The sequence below is a fragment of the Vanacampus margaritifer genome, chromosome 16 (genome assembly GCF_051991255.1).
Source record: "Vanacampus margaritifer isolate UIUO_Vmar chromosome 16, RoL_Vmar_1.0, whole genome shotgun sequence".
Taxonomy (NCBI): Eukaryota; Metazoa; Chordata; class Actinopteri; order Syngnathiformes; family Syngnathidae; genus Vanacampus; species Vanacampus margaritifer.
In genome coordinates, this window is record NC_135447.1 from 15,355,147 (window position 1) to 15,381,149 (window position 26,003).

At 37.7% G+C, this 26,003-nt stretch overlaps 1 protein-coding gene across 3 annotated transcripts in view; it reads left to right on the plus strand.

The window, feature by feature from the left end:
* The window catches only part of uvrag (UV radiation resistance associated gene), a 91,152-nt gene extending 79,347 nt beyond the window's left edge, over nucleotides 1-11,805 (plus strand). For 2 of the 3 annotated variants that reach the window (XM_077547021.1, XM_077547024.1), the window contains exon 15: nucleotides 1,163-4,853. In XM_077547021.1, coding sequence (XP_077403147.1) covers nucleotides 1,163-1,961 — 799 coding nt within the window. In that variant the 3' untranslated portion in view covers nucleotides 1,962-4,853. Of the gene's footprint in view, nucleotides 1-1,162; nucleotides 4,854-11,439 lie in introns of those variants that run through there. The other variant, XM_077547022.1, reaches the window with a different exon arrangement.
* The last annotated feature ends 14,198 nt before the right edge of the window (nucleotides 11,806-26,003 follow it).

Sequence of the window (26,003 nt, forward strand, 5' to 3'; positions counted from 1 at the left end):
AAAAGGGAGGGCCCCATTTAAGTGAATTTATGGCTTCACTACTCAGGCGAGGTTGCGGGTCTGTTATCTGTTACAGCGGAAAATGTCTGGCATACTTGGGTGATCGCCTGCTGTGCACTTGTGGATGACAGTGAAAGTGCAGACTCATAAATGTTTGAAAGGGGAGTGCAGCTGTTGTTCCTCTGACAGATTTTTAGCATCTTGAAATGGGACTAAATTAGGGATGGGCAAGTATCGATACCAGGTATCGATACCGATATCGGCCCCTGCGCTTGTGGCCGTTTTTCGGTCAGGAAGTAAAGACTCACATAACTTCGCCATGTTTAATTGCCTCGTGTCTGTTTGCCGTGCGCTAAATTGCCTCGTTAACGTCGTAGAGCTGCGTTGCTAAAAAATAGAACGGTGCCGTTCACGGCCACTTCAGTCAGCGTAATTTGTTACAAGTACAAGTTAATGTGGACAACGCTACAGGAACTAAAGGCTGAAATGGTTATTTTGCATTTACTGACCGCCACAGGGGACTCTGGTAAGAGAGCACCTAAGTCTTCAGTTGTACTCAACAACTTAATTAGATCTATAGTGCAGACACATTTTTATATATTATATAGTATATCGTCATTGACTACTGCACTGCTATGAGATGAATGATGAACGGAGAACGTGAAACAGGAAACGGAAATACAGAGAAGCATTCCAAATTAAAAGCATGGATTTCAAAACCAGATATAATTGAATTGAATTGAATTGAATTATTTGCACTTTACTGTATTTGAAGTTGTACAACCACATATTTTAATTGGGACCTTTTTTCTGGCCACTGGATTATTTGTTTCAATTTATTTATCTATTTTTTGAAATAAATGTTATTGTGTGCTCTATGCAAAAAGACTTGTGAAAACATATAATTGCCATTCATTTCAAGCAATTTAAAGTAAATTTGGTATAATTGGGATATATAGGTCTTTTAAAAAATATATATCTGTCATTGTTTTTTGTATCATAAGTACTAATGGTAATGGTATCGGCACTTTGTATCAGTATCGGTGAGTACTGAAGATTTGAGTATCCTATCGGTCTCAAAAAATGTGGTGTTCACATCCCTAGACTAAATCGAAGAAATGTGTGTACGTTTGCTGATTTTCGTATTTTCCTTCCTCCACAGTGACCGCCACCATGTTTCTAGCTCCATCCCAGTGCCAGCCAAGTCTCACCTGGGCGTGCCTACTGCCTCGGAAGTGGCCGACCCACGGCACACAAGCTCCCCCGACCGTGGCCTGCGGAAGAGAGCGAGCTCAGAGGCTGACAAGTACAAGACAAATCCTCCGCCCAGTTATGGCACGGCCGTGAGGGAGGAGCCAGCCACCATAGTCCAAACAATGCAATCATCTTCGCCACAGCTCTTGTCTTCCTCCCTGGGTGCCAAAATGGCCTCACTTGACCTCACAGAGACCACTGAACCCAAAGAGGAGGGAAAAGAGATGGAGGGGCATCGAGGTCCAGCTGCTGAGGTGGAGATATGCAACTGCACTGAAAGAGAGATGGAAGTCCACCAAGATCAGACTGAAGAGCAAAAGCCCAGCAGCTCTTCTACACTGGGGGACACGAGTGAGGATGAGCACACAGGCGTCATGAACGGCTCTTTGGCGGCAAGACGGGTAGCAGGTCCGATTCCAGGTCCCGGTCCGTGCTGCTCAGTGGAGCAAGCCGAGGAGATTATGGGCACCGAGGCCACCAACCTGGGCCTGGGAATGGGACTACGGGTGGGCTTAGAGCTGGCCGAGGAGACCCGGATGGAAGACTACCGCTGCATTCCCGTGGACCAAGCGGTAGCTGTGGAATGTGACGAGCAGGTGCTGGGGGAGTTGGACGTCGCCGGCTTTGAGGAGTTCTCCAGACGCATCTACGCACTGAATGAGAACATGTCTAGCTTCCGGCGACCGCGCAAAAACTCTGACAAGTGAGGCAGGTGACTGAAGGAGAGAGGTAGGCATAAGAAAGAAAAAAAAAAAAACTTGCGCAAGGATTTTGGTCAGGGATGTGAAGTGAGAAGATGATAGTGGAGCTATTCTGGAATAATGACCAATTTGCACTTACTATAAACAAATTCAATAGCATATTTTAAAATGAAATGCAGTTGCAAGTGCAAGTATCGGGACAGCTGGCTTTTTTTTAAGCTGGCATTCATATATTTTAACAATTGATTCAATAATACAGATAATTCAATACGTTTTAATTATTCATAAAATAATTAGTCCTCAATATGAATCATATCTCCTATGTACTCGTGTTGTGAACAGGAAACATGCACTCATCCAGTAACTATAGAGGACCAAAACTGCCCAAATTAAAAATAAATAAATGACTAAACAAACAAATAAATAAATGAATACAAGTGAAAAGAAAAATGGATATGAAAAATATACTGTAATTCAAATATTAAATACAAAAAATAAATATAAATGAAAATAAAAACAACTATATGTAATAAATATAAATAATAAAAAATAGATTTAAAAAAATAAATATCGAAATAAATATATAAATTGAATTAAATATCAATCAATAAACAAAAACGCTCTGCTCTCACATTTATTTATTTCATCATGCAGACGCTCTGTCAGGTTGCAGCAGCGGAGCCCAAGACGCGCTTAGGACCGCCCCCTCATTTGAATAACATTTCGACCTGACAGCGTCTGCAGCATGGAATAAATAAATGTGAGAGCAGAGCGTTTTTATTGATTGATTGATTGATATTAAATTATATTTATATATTTATTTTTGTATTCATTTCAACATTTATTTTTATATTTATTTTCATTTTTTTAATCTTGCTTTATATATATATATATATATATATATATATATATATATATATATATATATATATATATATATATATATTTGTTGTTTTTATTTCCATTTCTATTTATTTTTTGTATAAAATTTTTGAATTGAATTTCTTTAGTTTTAATTTTGGCAGTTTTGGTCCTCTATAGCATATTAGAAGCAATCCCAAACGTTTCACTTGCAGAAGCTCAAAATTTACTTTTCATACTAATATACCTCAGGTTTAAAGCAGAAGTCAACCCAAACGTTTTTTTCTTTTTTTCTTTACAACAATAGGTTGCAACTCCGCTAGTCTAAACATGGTATTTTGATTGTTATTGTGTTGGTGGAATGTGAATGATGCAGCAATCAATATCGGGGCAGCCATTTTGCGACTTGCTATTGACTGAAAATGACATCACAGTTTCTTAGGGTCATGTACCAGCCAATCATAGCTCAGATTGTGAATGTCACATGACCAAACTCTGGAAAAAAAAAAAGCTGAATTGTGATTGGTCCTTACCCAATTTCTTAGGCACTGTGATGCCATTTTCAGTCGACAGCAAGAGACAAAATTCAAAATAAATAAATGAATAAAAGTGAAAATAAAAACAGATATAAAAAATATAATTCAAAAATTAAATACAAAACAATAAATATAAATGGAAATAAAATCATATATATATATATATATATATATATATATATATATATATATTGTTGTTTTTATTTCCATTTATATTTTCACTTTTATTTATTTATTTATTCATTTATTTTGTAATTTATTTATTTTTAATTTTGGCAGTTTGGGTCCTCCATACAAAATGGCCTGAGGTAAATAAAAACAGGTGGATTTTGCTGCTCAACTCACATTCCACCAACGCAATATTAATCATGATGCCATGTTTAAAACATATTATTTAAAATTGTGGGGTTGATTTCCTCTTTAACTACCACCAGACCAGTTTTTGCATGCGCCACTGTTTTTCCTCTTGAACGGGCAAATCATCAGCACATAACACATTTTTAATCTCGGACAACTGTGTCCGCCAGTGATGGGCATAGTAAGCGATTCATTGATCGTTTAAAAATGTGGTTAATCATGTGATTAATTTTGTTTTCAACCAATTGTGGCAACAAAAAAACACTTGCATGGAAACAGGAGTTTGGAATATTGCGAGAGAGATTCACCCTCTATTAAGATATTTTATAAATCACAATTATAGTTGATCAAGGACACTTTGTAAACACCCATCCCGAATGATACCAATGAGCGTGTATGCCAATTAAGATGCTTGCCAGGCCTTGCATGGCAGTGGTGACGGGCGTGTGCATGCCAACGAGATGTTCACATTATCTTACGACCTTTTGAACGATCACGAAAGAGAGGTGGTGGCTGGAATTTGCTAGCATCCCCGTCGACATGGCAACCTCTGCCCGCTGATGACCTCACTGGACCATCATGATTGTGTTTTTTTTTTTTTTTATGTCGTTCTTCCCCAATGTTGACATTGATATTGAAATACACTGATTCATATTTAGTAGACCTTAAATGTTGTGGTTGGAATGTCTCACTCAGGCTCTATTGCAAGTGTGACGTTAATGATCTCAATTCATTCGTCTGAGATTTCATCTCATTGATCTGAATATTTCCTTGCACTGGTATTCAGAAGAAAAAAAAAAGTCTGCTTATTTATGTCCCGCAAATGTTGTTTGTGTTTTATTTTCGGATGAATGAAATGGTGTTATAGGCCCTAAGTTAAAACAAATGTATATTGTTAAATAATATCACAACCATGTTGTTGGTCCTGATGTGGACATCTGCAGTGTGAAGATGCTCCACCGGCAGCCCACATGTTCATTTCAGCTCCAGTCCTGTCTCGATGGACTTCAGGAGGTCGCGTATGTAAAATGACAAGCGGAACCGTATTAAGATCACTTCCATAAACTGCAAGACGGTTCAGTAAGTAACCATGTACATATACTTTTGTATGGGTTCCTTTTTGTTATTAAAGACTTGCAGTCCATTGGTCTGTGCTTCTCTTTTTAAAAGGGATCTGATTATTATTATTATTATTATTTATTGTACTTCATTGGGTCAAAAGTGTACCCTTTGTGGCAAAATTTTGGGTTTGATGCATAGTTCGAAAGCACCTCGAGGGTGGGTGGGGGTTCTATTACCTGCGTTGGGTATCAGGATGCTGGTTTGATTAAAATTTGTAATCAGAATTAATCCCATGACTTCAATAGTTAACTCATGATTTATTGCAAATTCTGTTTTCATACTGTTGTTAACATAAAAGCGGAAACAAATGTTAAACTAACAGAAATATGGCTGTATCTTTTAGTCATTGATACGGTAATTTCATAATTCATAAAATTGAGTTCAAATTAAAAAGATGTACTGTACTGTAAAAAGAGTGTTGGTCATTTTTCTGCCACTTGATGGCTTAATTCCATTTGTAAGACGTTGGTGACAGGCTCAGTGCATTTTTTTTTTCATATTAAGAGCCATCTAATCTATAACATAAATTAACGTGTAATTCTGCACATTTTTAAAATTGTAAATTACAACTTGAGCCTCCACAAATATATGCATTATTATTACATTTATTGCTGCTAAACGTTGACGTGGACGCGTTTGCTTGCGTTGCAACTGGAGTTCCCCAGTACAGGCTTTCCATTATTGTGCCTTAAAAAAAATAGTGGCGTTAAAGGAACTTTAAATGAACTCAAAATGAACGCACTAATTTTCAACAATATAATATAATGATAAAGAATTATAGCACACGTTATAGCCCATTTGAGATGGCGGCTGTTTTTCAGGCAAATGAGTGGCCTGATGAGCCCCCAATTTCCAGCTTTCGCTACCAAGCGGCTTCTGCTTGAGGGAGCCTGTAAAGACTCCGAATATTCTGACTGGGGGCAGCAGCAGACCAGTCACTGCACAAACTCCAGGCATCACTTGAAAGGGACTCTGGATCTTTGCCAAGCCTTGTCGATCATGTCAAAATTTGTCCTGGGAGTGGTTATTTTGGCAAGCTAAAATTTCAAGTGTGAGTGAGCTTTTCTCACTTTTCCTTCTTGCCACCACTGCCGGTCCCCTTCGGACCAGTAGTGCAGTAGGTGATGTCGTGTGGCCATGGCAAAACCAGAGATGATACTCTACTGACACATTTACGATTTGATTTTCAGATCTCTTTTGCTACATAAGTTGATCTAAAGTGCTTGTGCCAACAAATCATAAGAAACACGTGAACTTGGCCGGTCACTTTGTCTTACATTCTCCCCATCCGTTTCAGTTTAATATTGTCAAAGAGAACCTTTTGTTCTTGACATGCTCCTAAATTATCGCTAGGGGCCATGCTAGATCTTGCGCCACGGTGCATTATCGCTCTGAATGACCGGGTGAAGTTACAAAACACATATGACACCACAACGAAGGCCCTTTCGTAATTATTAGATGCCGAGACTTGAATGTGAACAGTGAATTTACATATGAACTCTAGTCTACTGAGGAATTCTTACTTGACTGAATTAAGTTTGATTAAACAACATTAAAGACAGCTGTTACTCAACCTTTCCTCAAACGACCCGACCTTGGCCCGGAGAGTCTTTGTAATTATAGACTGGCGTCAAATCTCCCATTTATCTTGAAAATTCTTCAAAAAGGTGTAGCACACCAGCTAGATGATAGCATGGTTGCTAGCAATCTATGAACATTTTCTGTCCGGATTCAGGACCAATCACTCGACTTAGCAAACGTAACTAGTCACTCTGTCACCTCACCAATGTATTATCCCGTCTGTGTTATTTGTCCATTTTCTGGCATTTTATGTTTTTCTGCATTTCATCAAAGAAAAAGCATTTGAAAAAAATACACTAGGGACCTGACATTTCACCAGGATTGTTAAAAAATGTAGAAGTTCAAATTGGCGCCATGCTGCAATTTATAATTATTGCAAACAGGAGGGAGAGTTTCACACGAAATTCTTGTAATAATGCCTCGACTCATTGATATATATACAGCATAGTTAGTCTTGCTATTAGCATAATAATGCTATTATTGTCAACAGGGGGCATACAAAAATAAAAAACTATATATGTATAGATCCATCTGATGCTACTGAACATTTTGAGCGGTTAAAGTGAAAAAAATATATTAATAAATGACTAAGTTATCAAACTTCAAAGGAAAAGCCAGATTTGGGCAAAATAACAAGAATTTTGTGTGTTGTGTACTGCCATTGTGTGAAAACTGGGCATGCATAAAAAATTCAATTGTTATGACTTATGGACTTATTCAAGCCTCTAAATATGTCATATGAAATATTCAAATTAGACCTTTATTTTACATATATATATATATATATATATATATATATATATATATATATATATATACTGTGTATATATATATATATATATATATATATATATATACTGTCTGTATATATATATATATGTATATATATATATATATATATATACTGTGTATATATATATATATATATATATATATATATATATATATATATATATATATAAACTGTGTATATATATATATATATATATATACTGTGTATATATATATATATATATATATATATATATATAAACTGTGTATATATATATATATATATATATATATATATATATAAACTGTGTATATATATATATATATATATATATATATATATATATACTGTGTATATATATATATATATATATATATATATATACTGTGTATATATATATATATATATATATACACAGCATAGTTAATTTTGCTGTTAGCATAATACTGCTATTATTGTCCATAAAGGGCATTAAAAAAAGTTTTTTTAAAACTATATATGTATAGATAGGTCTGATGCCAGTAGAATTTAATTAAAACAAAATAACGCCCACGGGTTATTCCATCTCAGCACTGCCATTGACACCGTCGATCATAACATACTAGAATGCCTCGAAGCGTGTGTTGGTATTACAGGCTCAGCACGTTCTTGGTTTATCATCATACGAACCTGTCGTCCCCAACAGGAAAATATACATGTTTTTCAAATCACCGTAACTCCACAACCGTCAACGCTATCAACGTAATTCCAACGGCTTCTGAAAGCGGAGAAGCAGACCTTAACGTCGATACCAAATACATTACGGTAGCTGGCACATTCTCACGTGTGGAAGAGGAGGAAATTGTGCGTCAAAGAGGGGAGTGACTTCGAATCGCCGTAACTCCGGAACCGTTAGTGCTAGCGACGTAATTCCAACGGCTTCTGAGCGTGAAAAAGCGGAGCGTTGCATCGATACCACATATGTTACGGTAGATAGCAGATTTTCATGTGTGGAAGAGGGGTAAGCGGTGTGTCAAAGAGGAGAGTGGCGCACACTCTAAAAACAGTTGGGTCAAAAGTAACCCAATTATGGATCAAAAATAGACCGATCCACTTTATGGGTCTGACCCCACTTTCTGGGTTGTTTTATACAAAATGACCCAATTTTTTGATCCAAGTAAAGGATCTGAGCAATATTTACGAGTTGTTTTACACTAAAAGACCCATTTCTTGACTCAAAGTTGGGTCAAATTGACCCAAGTAGAGGATCGGTCCATTTTTGACCCATAGTTGGGTTATTTCTTACCCTGTGCTAGCAACGTATTCTGAAAGCGGGGGAGCGGAGCTTTTCACCGAGGGAGGAAAAAACAATAAAAACAGGCAGACTGCTATGATAATATTTAAAAGGTTTATCTCTCACTGAGAACGCACCATGTTGCATGGCCATGCGACCTCTTGACTATTATAATGCCATCAGTGCAGTCTCCCAGGGATCATTACTTGGCCCTCTATTGTTCAGCATCAACATGCGTCTTGGTGATAATTACCAGTATTCACAATTCCGAGTTTACGTCATAAGTCAAAATAACGGTTTAATGCTGCATTTGAGGACAAAAGGAAGGTGGGAAGCTGGATGTTTCCGACTTCAAACGGTAATGTGCACGGGAATGCCCCTTTGAACTTGAGAGATCTGAGTTGCGAATTCGGGGGGAAAAAGGACCCCAACATCAAAACATATAGCAACTATATATAGCAACACAATTAAAAACATATCTAATTCTAATTAATGTGTAAAATTAATTTGAACTCACTTGCTCCCAAAAACGTATAAATACGTTCTATTTTAAGTATTATGATGGTATGCTAGAACATACATTTTGATGCAGCTTCTGGCCCGAAAAGGACGCTTAAAGCAATGGTAGTTATTATTTTAAAAAAGTATAAGAGATCAAACAGGGCAACAAGCTTTTTTCCCCAGTGTTTTCAACAGGTTTGTGAATAATGATGAAACTTAGCTACAGGTATATTTGAATGCTAATTGCTGCAAAATGGAAACAGATACAAATATAATTTTTTGACTCTAATCTTTCCTCTGGTAGGTTCCATGTTTTCATAGCAATAGAACACAATATTCTATAGGACTTGTAAAATCAGTCAAAATCCAGTCAAACAGACGGGAGCAAAGGGGTTATGAGTTTAATTTCTGTTTTAAGTCAGTCGGATTTTCGAAGTTTGTTTAAATGTACTGTCCCATTTTTGTCTCGAACGTCAATTCTTCCCTGTGGGAATATAATGTCATCAGACCAGCAGTGGGACCTCAGCGTCATTACGGCATGCGTCTGCACAGGTGGCCAATTTGAGACTTTGACAGTTTGCAGGTTGTTATTATAGTGTGAGCTTTATGAGGCTTGCATAGCAATCATCATATTTGGTCTTAAGCAGTTCACTACTGCAGGGCTGCTCATCATCAGAAACACCTCACAAAATACACACCAGCCTAACCAGTTTGAAAGTCTGTACTTGAGCGCGGGCCTCTGGGCTTTACACCACTGTTTGTGTGTTTGTTTCGGAATGTAACAATAATGAAAGTCCTGGACAATTTCCTTATTAGTGCTCATGTCAGAATTTAGTAATTCACTCATTTGCTCCAAAAACTTATAAAAAAAATTATATTTTAAAGGTTGCCATAGTCCTAAAAACGTATTTATATGTTTTTTTATTCTAAAGCATACAGAAGGCTTTGATGCAGCTTCTGACATGAAGAGATCGCTTAAAGAATGGTAGTTATTGCAAAAAATGGTCAGCAGGTGGCAGCAGAGTATAAGAGATCAACCAGGGCCATGTTGCAAAAAAGCTCTTTTCCCAGTGTTTTCAACAGGTTTGTGACTAATGATGAAACTTAGCTATATTCTAATGCTAAATGCTGCAAAACAGAAACAGATACAAACATTTTTTTTTCCTGATAAAAGAAGAGACTCTGATCTTTCTTTTTGGTTTTCCATGTTTTTATGGTAATAGAACACAATATTCTGTGGGCCTTTCAAAATCAGTCAAAATCCAGCAAAACAGCCGAGAGGGAAGGGGGTTGCTTCAGTGAAAATGGCTGGGAGTGAACTTAAGTTAATACACAGGCAAAATAACAGTTCATACATATTGTCTAATACAGGCAGTCCTCGAGTTACGTTCTTACACTGGCGATGTAACCCGAATTTCAACTTAAGTCGGATTTCACCGTTAAAAGTCGATATTTACATCAAAATATTTTGTACAGTAATTTTAAAAAACATATTTGGCCGACCCTTGTGGAACCAATATTTTGTTTTTCCGTACGGACATTCATTGCTGACGGACGGCAGAGCGGAGCTAATTCAAACTTAAACACGGAAATATGACTCGCCTGATGGCAAGCCGACCTGCCCGATAACGTCCGTTGCTGGAGGTAACAACAACAACACAACTTTAAATAACTTAAAAATGACGTGAGTGCTGTGGGGAATTAACGAAAAAGAAGGTGCTACGAACGAGGCACGGGCGCCGTAAAGTCGAAACGACTTAACTCGAGGACACCCTGTATGCAGTTGCTGTGTTGCATATGGTGTATTTACATAGGCAGCGGTATTGATTGACAGACATAGTTGTATTCATTAGTACATGGATTGTCATTGATATAGCACTCACTCACTTTGTTGTCCTCCAGCGACCGCCTCGTATTTAAGCCTTATCACATGGGGGGGGGACAAAAGTGCAGTAGAGTCAAGCGTCGGCTTTGGCGAGCACCCAACTGCGGTTTAATGTCAACACGGAGCTCGAAAGTACTTTGTCATTCATTAGCAAGTTGGGACCTCATACAGCGCCTCGAGCGAGCTTCATTGCTGGATTAAACAGGTGCCTGGGGACGATGTTACAAGTAGAGAAGGAGACTCCACAGCTCCAGTGTCAAGTCAAAGTCCAGACCTGGATGTTTCCACTCATCTTGGCCCGCTTGATAACTGCAATTGGACGGTCGACAATAAGCCGGAGCTTGGCTCAGCTGTGGAAACCATCTCCTAAACTGGACTATTTGGATAAGATCCCAGTCACCTCAATACAGTTGCAGCAATAAAAACCTTTGCTTTGTGGCCAAACCTTTCCCTGACCCATTTTCCACATGTTGCAGCAGCCTTATGAAATGATGTCCGACTCTTTCCAAGCAATAAATCAACTGAACAAATGAGCTCAATTGAAACGCAGTGATGTCATTGCACTCGTGTGACAATTGTGTTGTTGTTTTTTTTAGGTTTTTAGGATGTTCTATAATTACCTATCAGGAGGATGGCTGACGCAACTGACACCTGAAATACCAACAAGCACGAGAATACTCGACATCTATCGCACAATGAAGCGCAACAACATTTTGCCTGCAGCTGACAGTCATGAACAATAACTTCAATAAATAAAGGCATATCATTGCCGTTTAAGGGAAAGGTTAGATTTGGACCGGATGATCCAATTCCCTCCTTTATGGAAGTCATTCTGCTACCTATGAGGTACAGGTTTGATCATCAATGTGTTTTCGTGGATTACATCATGTCTGCTCTTCTTTCTGGCTATAGGCTAATTTTCAATGTACTGCAGTGCACCCAATAAACCAGTAAAACATCAATCTATCCATTTTCTATACAGATTGACTTTATCCAAACTGCCTTTAAGACACCATATGCTCAAATCCCCTGTATAGCTGCCGCCATGTTTCTCCAGCTTCTCCAGTTTTTACAACTCGAGCTGTACGTGATTTGAAAGAACTCGCATGGTACACTGAGCACCAGTTGCCCAAACCTGATCTGAGGGATTCCTTCTACTCTTTGCTTTTCTTTAGGTTTTTCCGTTTTTATGTGACAATGGAACTGTTGAGTTATATTTTTTTAACTAGATTCATTCACACAACTAGACATTTGTAATTCCTAGAGAAATTGTGTGTGAAGTCCGAAAGGCTGCGTAAAAAAAAACATTGGAGCATTTGGAATGTTGTGGAATTATTTTTGAATTATTTTGAATCATATGGAATGATATACAATGAGTTGGATTGGTTTGAATCAGTTGAGTTATTTTGAGGGAAGAGTGAATAATGTCATAATATAGGAATTTATTAAGGGTGAAAATTTGGGAATTTTTGGTATGTGTAAAATTTTGGCATGTTGAAAATTGTTGCCATTGAATGATTTAAATTACAAATTTGCGGGTGAAAATGTTAAAATTTTGGAAAAACGGTAAATATCTAGAATGAGAAAAATGCAATCCCCCATGGCGTGAATTTTTGGAATATGTTGAAAATGGAATGAAGTGAATCCAATGAATTATGTGGAAGGAGATGCATGTCAAATAAGTGGGAGGAATAAAAATAGCTTTCACACAAAAATATGTATTCTATCAAGTTTATTTGTATATCCCTTAATCACAAGAGTCAACATGGGCTTTACTGGCCTACAGGTGACAAAGATTGGTGACATCCATTGACCTAAAATTCTGATCCGACCGGAAAATGAAAAATTCAGAACTCCATTTTGGGGGGAAATAAGAAACTTTGGGAAAAGGGCCCACAGATGAAGGGATCTTTCTTCCAGAATTACCAGACTGCAGTGAATGCCAATTGGGTATGATTTATCACATAGTATGGTGCTGTAAAATGTCAGTTAACACAGCTAAAGAGTACATTTTAAGAGAGAGCGTCACAAGTAGACACTTTTGAGTTTTTGGGTGAAAAATGTTGAATTTTGGAAAAACTGAATATTTGGAATGAAAAAAATACAAGCCAATGTGGTGTGATTTTTTTTTTAATATATTGAAAATGGAATGATGTAAACTGGATGAATTATGTGGAAGGAGATGCATGTCAAAAAAGTGGAAGGAATGAAACATAGCCTTCACACAAGTTTATTTGTATAATCCTTAATCACAGCATAAGAGTCAAAAAGGGCTTTGCAGGCCTACAGGTGACAACGATTGGTGACATCACATCCATTGACCTAAAATTCTGATCCAACCGGGAAACGAAAAATTAAAAACTCAATTTTGGGGGAAAAAGAAGAAACTTTGAAAAGGGGCCACAGATGGAGGGATCTTTCTTCCAGAATTACCAGGCTAAACAACGACTCGTGCTGTTTATTTCCGAACTCCTGAAGTTTTGGCTGATCAAGAATGCAGTTATGTAGCCTACCGCTGCCTTAGTCAAATCTTAGCTGTCTGATAATGGGACACACATGGGTGCTATCACTGAAATAGCGGCATTTAGGAGGGAAATCTTCAAGGTTGTTAAACAACGCTCCTCGCTAATGACCTCATGTATGCAATTGTCTCATCTTGTGCGTCACAGGTGCATCCAAGTTTTTGGATCCATGCATTGTATGTGTGAGTAAGAGAATGGTAGCAGAGGAGAGCTTTCCAAGGAGTTGCTTGGGGCAAAGCACGTTTTGTAAAAATCTGCCCAGCACGTAAATAGAAGTCCCTGAACCATAGGAAGGTTTCCGTCTCATCAGTGGGAAGATTGTCCTGTTGGTTCCCCGAGCAGCTTTCGTAATGGAAAGTGGCTGGTTTAGACAGAACAAAGACTCCAGTGCACTTTCACACTTACAGTCTGCACATTTACATTTTGTGCAATATTAAAACCATTTTTGGGGCTTTTCTCGTTTTTAGTAGTCATTCATTATGAAGTTAATTGGTGACTATTTTGCCTTTGGTCTTCTCCAATGCATAGCATATTCGATGTAGGTCAAAGCCTTTTATTTAAAAAAATAAAAATAAAAATGAGAGAGAACATCCCAACTTCCTTTCTTAACCCCTGGGCGGTATTTTATTTTGAAATGGCTTGGTCAGAACCAACAAAAAGCCAAAAAATGGTCAAAATAACGCCCAGGGGTTAACCAAGATTGTGGAGAAAGTGTTCTTTAATCAATGCAGCAATTTCTTGAACTCAAATGGACACTTTCATAAATTTCAATCAGGTTTCTGACCTCATCACAGTACAGAAACAGCTATTATTAAATTATTAAATGATGTAAGATTGAATGCTGATGCAGGAAAGGCCTCGATGCAAGTCTTATTGGATTCCACTGAACAAGTTGGAGGCTTGGGTGGGAATAAATGGAACAGTTTTAAAATGGCTCAGGTCCTATTTGGAGGAAAGGCGTTGTTTTGTGAAATTTTGAATCTGAGCGAATGGCCATTACAAGTGGGGTTCCTCAAGGTTCAGTATTTGACCCCCTTTTGTTCAATCTGTAAATCTGTATGTATTTGGCTTTGGGTCAAATACTTGAGAATCCAAATGGTAGTTGTCATGGTTATGCAAATGATATGCTAGCCTGGAAACCAGACTTATCGCTGTAACTAGTGGATGAGTCTGGTCACTGTCGGCAAACCTTACCAAACAGACAGTGAAACGATCCAAACAGCGAAAACGTCATAAAAGTGGGACGGCTGTTGTGGAAGAGTAGTAAACACACGGACGTACTTATGAAATATTAAATATTTATAAGTACACAGTAAATTCTATAGAGTAAATTTTACTCTAAACTGAGCCTATTGGGTCCCACTCTAAATAGAGTCAAATTTACAATTGGAAGAGAGTAAAATAAAATTTGAAAAAAAGGCATTAAGGGTTGACGAACAAACCCACAACTTCAGGTCGGGAGATAGCCAACCTGCTCCCTATATCGCTCTTGTAAACTGGAATCTTCGTGACTCCAAGACCAAAAATTATGCTTTTGGGCTCCTCTTGGGTATAAAACAAACAGCATGAGTGGCATAGCTCAGGTGGTAGAGTGGCAGTCTCCCAAGCTGAAGGTTGTCAGTCTGTTCCTCAACCCTCAAATTTTTTATTTTTTTTAATTTTACCGTAAGTCATGAGTAAACGGTAGCGGTGGGCGGATACGGAGTAAATTCAACATGGCTACTCAAAGTGAGACAGGACTGAATGACTTTGCGGTAAAAACTTGATTTGTGTGATAATAAACTTTTGCCGCTGAAGAGTGACGTTGCTCACGATGAATACGTGTGTCCAGCATAAACGGATTAAACGGATTGGATTGTACGGTTCGTTTTGAGCCGGGCTGAAATCGCTTTCAATGGCCGAGTGAGCAGACCAACTTTCTTTTGTTCAAGAAAGTGGGTGTGGCTTGCCAGGTTAATAATATGCATCTATATTTATCAATGTCCTGCAATGGCAACAGTTCAATTATTGTGTTGTGTAGAGCAAATGAACAACTGGATGAACCAAAACTTCCTTCTGCTAAACCAAAACAAAACCGATGTAAATGTATTTGGTAATAAAGAACAAAGAATTGTGGTCAGAAAACACCTGGAGTCACCGTCTTTACAAACCAAAGACCAAATCCAAAATCTTGGGGTGCTGATAGACTGAACTGACTTTCAACAATTAAATCAATCACTAAAACATCTCTAGACTTGAAGGGTTGCTCGTTTGAAGCAGACCAGGAGAAACTTACCGAGGCTTCTATCTCCAGTAAACTTATTGGGTAAATCAGTGGAGCCCAGAGTTCAAAGCAAACATGGTGAAGCAGCATTTCTCTGTTATGCTGCACGAAAATGGAATAAGATACCATTACCAACAGAAGTGAAACCATCCCAAAGTGTAAATGCTTTTAAATCCAGGTTGAAAACGTAACTTTTCTCCCATACCTTTGATTAAGTTTTTTTTTTAAATTATTATTATTATTATTAATTTATTTTAAATATTTTTTATATATCAATTTCACAGTATGGTCTTTTAGTAATAAAACAAAAATAAAACTACTTTTATTTCTTTACTTCTAATAGTTTTGAATGTTTTTAAAGTCTTTAAAGTCAGTTAATGTGTTTAATGTTGTGATTGTTTATTTTTTTCTGCCTCTGTTATGTCCTTCCTTGTGTGACACATCAACGACGAACGCATGTGGTTTTGAAGAGCAAATTGGGCAGAGAACGAAAGATGAAGATTTGTCAAAGCATGGTTAAGGTTAGATCAGGTTTAACAGTTGCACTGAATAACGAATATTGTGGCTTGTGCATGTCTCCTTGCGAATACGAATAGCAGAAGTCATTGGCCATAAAGTTACTTTTTTATAAATGTCAGATGGTCATTACTAAATGGATACAATAATGAATGTGTCATAAATGTTCTGCACGCTTACATGTAATTACTGTCGTCACTGCTGCATGAGGATATGAGGAACCATGACTGATTGATTTTGTTGTTTCATGGTCTGACTTCAAAAGTATTTTTTAAATTGGTGCATTGCTTTCTCACCCCCACCCCCTCCACTTCCCACCCCCACCCCGATTCTTACAGTGTAATTTACTTCGAATTACGGTGGCTTCTTCAGGGAACATTCAGCCATCTCCTCATTATCTGTGTCCTTTTCTGTTCTTTATTAGTACTACATGTCCCTAAATGTTCATGTCTCACATGGCCAACGAGGCGTGGGGGAATGTTTTGTATTGTTTTATCTTTGTCTCTCTGAGTTCACCTCACTTGTGCTTGCAAACGACTTTAACAAAATCAACGAGGCATTGATTCTCTACACGGTTTCTACCCCCATGAGACAAACAGTGCCGTTTTTGGCACATTTTTAGGTGAGAACCAAGCCAGGCTTTCTACGAGTTCAAATAAATTTGAAGTCATGCTGCTGCTGGCTCTGTAATCTCGAGCAAACACATTTGGTTCTTAACCTTAAATCGCTTATTTCTAACAGCACTTCCAGATTACAACAATTATCTCAGTTAGTGCTGTCTTAATCATGGGCGGCAACAAGACGGTAACACCTTGCTCAGAGAGATCCTTCCAAAATGGATGTTTCAAATGGAGTGCTAGACTCCTTAATTGCCTCCATACAACGCACAATGGAACAATCTAATGAGTTTGTATCACTAGCCCGTTTTTACGTCCGTTTGGGGCAGGGAGTCTTCTACTTCTGTTGGCCACCCATGGAAGCATGAAGTTACAAAAGAATGTGACTTAAAGTGACAGTCAACCTTATTTGTATGTGAGTTACATAATACATAGTCAGTAACATACCCTATGATGCTAATGAATGCTATGATGTAACGAAAACCAATTTGAAACAGAAAATCAGTTTTGATTTAAAATACCGTTTGCGAGTGCATTGAAATTAACGAAACAAATTGTTCCACTTCAAAATAGATACAGAGAGAGAGAGAGAGAGAGAGCGCTCAAATTACAGATATTAAGTCTTTTACCACCAAAAACGTTTAATGACGTTTACTAAAATCCAAATGAATGCCGCCAAAAACGGAAATTGACGTTTACTAAGGGGGGGGATGGGAGTTTTCAGAATGTGCAGTGGAAGTTGTTGTGCAGCGCTGCCTACTCAATGGACTTGTGAAATCACAAACACTCACTAACTATGACCAGCAGATGGCAGCATTGTATCTCTTTTCAATGTTCTGCCAGTGTATGCAATTGCAATGAAACATGGCGGATCTTAGGAAATAGAACGTTTTCATGGATGACGTGAATGATCAAAGCCTTTGTCACATTAAATCTAATTCACTAAACAAAAAATATTAGTGTCAAAGTCACTGTTGTGCAGAAAATGTATCTTTTCACAAAAAGCTTGTTTTTTCCTTTTCTTTTCAATTTTCGCTCAATGTCACTCAAATTACCTATTTTCGAATGGTGATTACTAAAGAACGGAATAAGGTTGAAACATTATTTTTTAATGAAAGAATGGAACGCGATCTTTCATTTGGTACGCAGTATGTGCGTGTAGTTAGAGTACACAATATTCTGCTTGCCTTGAAAGATGAGTTAAAATACTCGAAATCGGCTGGCACAGTCGGGGTTGTTTTTTGGATAACGTGAGGCAGTAAAAGAGTTAATAGCAAAAACCCTGGCAACAAAAGTGAGTACACCCCTATGTGAAACTGTCCAAAATCAGCACACTTAGTCATTTTCCCTAGATTTTAATGGCTGTATTTTAAGTATTTTTTGAGTAAACAATTAATTTACAGTTATATTCTGGTCTTGCCTGTTGACAGTTGAATCTTCATCAGAGTGCATTTTGATCCATGCTAACTTTTTTTTCCTCTTTTATCCCTCCTCGATTTCTCATTCAATCACAGATCAGGATTCACATTTCGGTCTTACAGAACATAAACACATGTAAGACTCCAGTGTAGTTTGTTTTTTGTGTGTGTGTTTTCAGTTGTATGGTACCAAGGATGGCAATGCTAAAAAAATTTTATTTTTTTAATCCCAATCATAGATCATGAAATGGAGCTTGTTGCACAATGGGAAATGAATTATGACTTTACGTAAGTGACAATAAGACAACATCCCCTAAAACATTGCCTGTATGGCTTTAAAAAAAAAAGGTGACAGTTTGACTTTTGGAAAGGTCATCCATTGTCCGATATTTCATATGGGAAACAGACAGTTGCAAATTTGAACAAATTAGAGGGCAACCAGCATCTCAGAACAGATTGTGTTTGACCTTAGAGGTTACACTTTCGTTTTTAGGTTTGTTTTGATAGGCACCAGATGGTCAACATTCGATGTTCTCGTATTAGGAGAGAAATGTTCAAATCCATCAATGTACAATACCCCCATTATTACATTCATAGTACATCATGAACTTACAGAAACCTTTGGGATTGCGTCCTCTGCTGTTTTTCCTCTTATGGGCAGATTTCCATGGCAGAAACGCAATTAATTTGGGGACCTTCCCAAACTATGACACTACTTTTTCCCCTTGCTACTTCCACCCAATTTCTCTCTATTTTGTTTTTAATTATAATGTCATTGTGGGAATGCATATGTTGTTGTGATTTTATTTCTCCACACTCCACACAAATACTTCCTATTTACGCTGTTCAAATTTCAACTTTCTTCAAAAATTCACACTTCCCAGGGTATGTATTGTCTCATTCCACATTACTTACAATATACGCACAATTTAACGTTTAACCCCTGGGCGTTATTTGACCATTTTTTGGCTTTTTGTTGTTTCTGACCAAGCCATTTCAAAATAAAATAACGCCGAGAGGTTAATATCAACTTTTGTCCATTCATTTTCAATGGGACCTACATTGAACTTTTTCTAAGTCCCACTTTTCACGCCCACTTCCATACATAGGACTTATCATCATTACCACCTGTCTGATACTGCTCGGTGGCACAGTTGGTAAAGTGCATTGTCCAGTAACCAGGAGGTCATAATTTCATCATTTATCTCTGAATTTACTAATCTTAGCATTTAGCTATTAGCATTCCAACGCAATTTCTCCAGAAATTGAACTTAGTCTAATGTGAATATGAAGTCAATGTTTTACGAAGAATCATTTTATTTGTTCTGATTTACGATGGGTGTGATAAAAAAAAAAGTTTCAATTGAATGGAAGACATCCGTATGCCTTTGCTTGAGTTACAGTCAGATTTATTTATTTTTGTGTGTAAAATTACAGTATATTTGTTCATTCTTATTTTAAAAGAATTCACGGTAAACTTCAAGTATGCCCTTGCATCAAAATATAAGAGAAAATATACCAAATATGACTTTTTTATGAGCCCTACTACTCCTACTATAGGCCAGAGTATATAAATAATAAAACTGCCCAGAAAATCCATACCATCTGCTTGCAATCTGTTTTCTGACAACTGGCACATACATGTATGTTGAAATCAAATCATGATCCCACAATACAGTATTGTTTCACCAAGATATGCACGCGGTCACCAGGGCAACAATATTTGTTGTGCCTGCTGCTTCTAATCGCAAATGGCCGCTCAGACCCATCAGTATGGTTTCTGTTACTTGCTCCAGTTGTGTGATGAATGCCGCCAGAGCCCTCGGCTGCCAGGAAGTCAGATGGATAGTCTGGTAAGCCTGCTCACTACGACCGGTATCCTTGTTTTTTATGATAAAGGGGGCAGCGTTCTTATCACTCTGCACATTTTTCAGAGCTGTGTCGGAGACAAAGTCCACATACTCCCCTATTGTGTGCGGGGAGGATTATTTTTGCTGCAGGCTTTCCTTGTTATTCTAGAGGGCCTCGAGGTCCAGTTTCTTAACAGGACCGAGAGACATGGAAGGCCTCTGTTTTGAAGACCCAAAATTCAGTCCCACCACTTTGCAGTTTAGCTGGATTTCCAGAGCAGTCTGGGATAATTCCCAAGAAGTCAATGGATAGATCATCCTTTCACAAAGTTTTTTTTTTACACCCTCTGTACAGTAGCTCTGTTGGGATGCCAATGCTGATTGCTGTACTGTACAAATCGATAACAGTGTCACTGACCCTTCCCAGGTTGATTCATGGATTTGTTCAGGGATGCCTTCTTGTTCAATGGCTTTATGGAGTGGATGTGGTGTTAATGCTGTCAAGTCTGCAACTGTCAGTGAGGGGAGATTAGGGTCTAGGTCTAGGGTCTGAGCAGAATGTGGTTATTCCGTGTTTCAAAGTTACCGTTAGTCTTCAGTTTGCCAGCAAAAAAGGGAATCTGTCAGCAAAGGTGGCAAATCCAGATCCAGAAAGTAAAAACCTGCCACAGTTTGGCTTTCGCCCCAAGTGTTGGCTAGCTAGCTCCCTAGCTAGCTCCCATGGTGCTTGTTTACCTTTTTGGGAGCTAGCTAGCTAGCATCAGGGGCTAAAGCCAAACTGTGGCAGGGTTTTACTTTCTGGATCTGGATTTGCCACCTCTGTCCGACAGTTACGGACTCTACCTTCCTTTGGTATTGACGGACTGGTGACGACACGGTGTAATTCCCCGCTTGTCCTAATATTTTTGAGTCCTTGTTGTTGCACTGGAGAGAGTCATAGGAATCCAAAATCTTGGACTACACACCAAAATCCAGGCTGATTTTTTGAATACAGTTCTTAGCTCTGCATGTGAGTGGCTAAGCATTTGGAGTAGCATATGGATGAAGGTCCAAGTCTTGCTTTACGGTTAAAAGGCTGGATGTCATTGAGGAAAATGCTGAGGTACGATGGGACAACTTTTTGCAAAACAATCATCCTCTTCATCAAAATGGCCTTTTGTATCTATTGTGAATGTGAATACAAACTAGGACACTACGGCCATGTGACATGCCTTCCGAAAATGACCGGCCTTCTAAGTGCCTCAGATGGTCATACCCCAGAAGGTGACCTAGGAACAGACATGGAAAACATACTGTGTACTAGAAACTGTGTAGACCTGAGAAGTTGCTTGGTAAGATCTTTTGGCGTTTGTGGTACAAGGTTGATGCAAAGTGACCTGATTTTTAGAACCATTTGGACCTTCTTTGACTAACTTTCACCAAAGCATATCACAAACAAATACCTTTTTACTCTGGGGAACTATTTTTAATATTGGGCATTTTTATGTTTTCTCCTGTTTATCAAACATTTTCACAGTGTAGTACCACATTTCCACCCCCCCCAAATTACCCCATGCATTATTAAAAACAACAAGCTTGTCTAATAAAAGTTACTCTTTCATTATGTGTCTTTCATTTCCAGACATTGCAACATTGGCCACTGGCCATTCTGGCTCAAGTTCTTGGCCTTAAAGTAGCATTTAGTCAATAAATGACGAATTTAGCTGCAACGCGGTAGCAACATTAAGCCCTTGGAACCAGTTACATTTTGGACTTGAATCTTTTAATCCCGAAATGAATAAAATGTCTCCCACATTTCTGGCATCTTGATTCATTTCATGAGGCCTCCTTTCCAACATTTTACAAATACATTACAGTCAAACGCGGATAATTTAGTAGGCATGAAGTTATAACTTTATTGCTGCTGGTGAGTGAAGAAAGTACAACCCCCCCCCCCCCCCACACACACACACACACATACACACACACACACAGACCAAGTGCTCTGCACAACCATTAGCTTTGTAATTATTATCCATCCTGACCAGCATAATTTTGCATATGTGTTGCATTTATTAAAAGCAATTGAACAATTTTCTTCTCAGAACATAGATGTCAGGACATATATTGTTGAGTGGCCAAGCGATTCTGTCTTTTGTCTCTTTGTAACAAGAGATCTGAAACAATCCACAAATTTCTCTTTCATATTAGCAGTCCATTTCTGTTCCTTGAAATAGATACCGATCCGCTCCCCACAACCCAAAACGGTGGTGTTATGACATTAATGTGACTGTTATTATCTGTCTAAAACTGAAATAAGACACAGACTCAAAGACCTTTTCAGTTTGATAAATTACAGACTTAAAGAAAGGTTTCACATGTAATTATGTTGTTTCTAGAAATAATGTCTGGTTGTATCACATGTCATCATTCCAAGGGGTAAATAAATACAAATTCTGATACTTAAACAATGGAATGGGAGTTACCATTTGTTTTTCATTTGATTGGCTTCCAGGTTTATGTTATGTGCGCGTCTTTGCAACCTTTTTAACATTTTCCATATACAATGAAATACTAAGTAGTAGCATGTAGATTTTTTTTTTCTTGCTTGCAACACTATTGCAGAAGTGGGAGTAAGTCACATATGCGCAAGCCTCAAGTCGTAGGACATTGCTGATCAAACACGACATGTTGGAGTGATAATAAAATATTTTTTCCACAGATCATAACACAAACAAGTACATTTATAGCTCTAAAATTTAAACGGCAAAAGAGAATGAAATTAATGTATATATACTTGTCATTTAGAAGAATGTGTTTTTTGTTGTTTTTTACTAATGTTTGCATCTAACAGTGTTACTGTGATAAGTATTTATGTTATACTTTTTGTGGGCGAACACGTGATTGATTACGATGTCAATGTGTTTGCCAACTATATTATATAGTGAGTGTAAATGAGTGAATGAGAGCAAGAAACCAGAAAAGCAACAAAAAATGGACTCTATGGAGCCTATACATGCTTATGTTTAAATCAGAATAGTATATTTGAGTGTATAGTTTCAAGATGACAGTCTTCGTAATGTCTAATTCATCACTTTATTGGTATATAAATGAAATGCTTAGCAAAATGAAGTTTAATTCATATTTGAACGGCTATTGGTGAGCTAAACTATCAAGTAACCTAGCCAGCCTAACTTCACAATTCACACAGCTATCTTACTTACATCTGACAATGAAGTTAAACGTCATATATGTGTCTCTTACCTTTGAGTTGTAAACCTTGCTTATGTCTTTCACGAATTTATGAAAACGATCATCCTTGAATCCAAAGGTATTCATTTTGTAAGTGCCCTCCGTGAAAAATGCTTATTCAACCAATCAGCTTCAGGCCTCGTCCATTGCAAGAGGCTGATGTCACACACGACACCAAAAAACAATAACTTGTTTCAAAAACAAAAGGCATACTACATAACAGAATACATATTTTTTCAAATATAGAGAAGATTTCGAGTTGAGTCATGAAGCTCAAGTTCAAGTTGAGCCTTTGATACATTTTTGCCCAGCAAAGTCACAAGTCATAAAACCAGCAACCCAAATTGACTTCCTGATGATATTAGGCCACTTCCGGGTTACTTCCTGTTGAAATCCGGTCACTGTTGTAATCAGGTCACTTTTGGGTCACTTCTTGTTGATTTTTGTTTGTTTGTTTGTTTTGCTTTATTTATTAATTCACACTTCAACATCCAATTCAAACTGAGCACATAAACGGTGCTGTCAAACGAGACCCAAAAAAAAGAAAACACCCCAAAAAAAAGCAGGAAAAAAAAAAAAGGTCTAATCGGACAGTAAACTTTTTAAGTTATTAAATACCGACAAGGCTTGCTTCGGCTTCACCCTCCTCAATGTCCTTCCAAACTCTTCAATTTCCATACAATAAATCAAAAACAAAGGTCGACATTTAATAAATCTACATTTGTGAATAAATTGTTTTGCCATTATTATCAAAGTACTGATCATCATTTCCCTTGTTCTGTCTTGTGTTACAATCCCAAACATAATATTCTTGAAATCCAGTGTTAGTGAATCATTGTCCTCCGAAATCCAGCACTGAAATACTTCCCAAAATGTCTTACTGGACATATTCAAAAAACAAATGTTCCAATGTCTCTTTATTCTTCCTGTTGAAATAAGGTCCTTCCTGTTGTTTTTAGATTACTTTTGGGTCATTTCCTGTTGAAATCCGGTCACTTCCTGTTGAAATAAGGTCACTTCCCGGTCACTTCCTGTTGAAATTCGGTTACTTCCGCGTCATTTCCTGTTGAAACAGGTCACTTCCTGTTGATATTAGGCAAATTCGGGGTCACTCCCTGTTGTGATCATGTCACCCCTGGAAATAGTGCAACTAATGACATTCCCATCATTCTCAGCTGTGTTTAGCACCATATATCAAATACTGCATTGGAATTGTAAAATGAGATGGTAACACCGAAACAAACCGAGTATATATGCACTCACTCAAGCTGTGTCCTGCTACGTAGCGGTTATACTTGGAGGCTGAATGTGCGATAGTCTAACAGTTTGCTATTCTTGAAAGTTGGTCCAGAATGTCTGATAGCACATCATCAACAGGTTGATGGTGGTGCTGTCATGACAGGTGATGATACCGTACACAGATGTGACAGAGTGCACTTTGACATTTCCATGATGATGCCGTGGCAAAAGAACAGCTTCCTTGTTTTTTGTTAACTAACTGGACTACTGCCAAGATTTGCTGGTCAGTTGCTTATCACCAACAGCAAGGAAGGAAAGGATGAGATAAAATGTGCCGGTTAATGCCCACAAACAGTGTTGGTTTCGTTGTGTAAAAACATTTGGGGTTAAATATTTGAGCAAGAATTTCCTCCACAATATTAGGACTAACCTGCTGGATAAGACCAAGTTTGAACATGCACACGGAGAGGAAGCGTATTTCAACAAGTGATGCATACTGTAGAACAGTGTACAACGTCAGAGAGTGGACAGAAAAAACATGCATTACCTGCGGCTAACCCAAAAGTATACTTTTGGGTTATAAATGGCCAAATCAGAAATAGAGCACAGTGTGCCATGCAGCTGTTTACAAAGCTCCTTTTCAGGTATGATGAACTCAAATTCATGTAACGCATAATAAACCATTTGGGAAGTGGAAACTTGAATATCGTTCATATTTCCCATTAATATTGTTGGCATCTTGGTTTAGAGAAAGTGGAGAAAAAAGGCCTGTTGTATTGGTAAGTTGAATAAATGTCATTTAAATTTGCAGCAGCAGCGCAAAAACATTCGTCATATTTAACATGACTCCATGTAAGACCTCTGGAAAGAGACTGATGTATTTAATCAAATGTGCCTTTGGCCTTTGTCATTCCAAAGATTTGGTCCCGGTTCATAACAGTAATGCCAAATGACGAAAAAGCCTTGGGCAGAATGAGTGTGCATTGATGATCTGACAAGTCAAATATCGGCTGTAAACCAACACTGTGCCTCATTATAATCTGATTATAAGCAAATAATGAGCCTGACATATTGAACAAGAAAATAACGTGCAAAAAACAAAACAAAACAGTACATACATTAGCTGAAAAAACAGGACAGTTTTCACAATTTTCCTGTATTATGTTGCCGAAGGTAGTAAAGAAACACTTTTCTAATTTCTGCTATATTTCCACATGTCACTGTTATTATGCCGAGGTGTCATGTTGCCTCAATTTTCTGCTTCATTATTGCCAGCTGCAGCAAGTTCATGTCTACTGTTATTCAGATATCAGTGCAGGGTTGAAAATGGGAATGTGGTGCTACTTTTGACAGTTTGGTAGGATAAAAAAAACTTGAGACAACAACCAAAATATGATATATAAAAAAAAAAATGTTTTTAAATCAAATATTTATAGATCTTCCTTTTAAGTAATGCTATTGGTTCTCTATAAGGTTGAGATCAGGGGGTATTATTTCTCCCTTT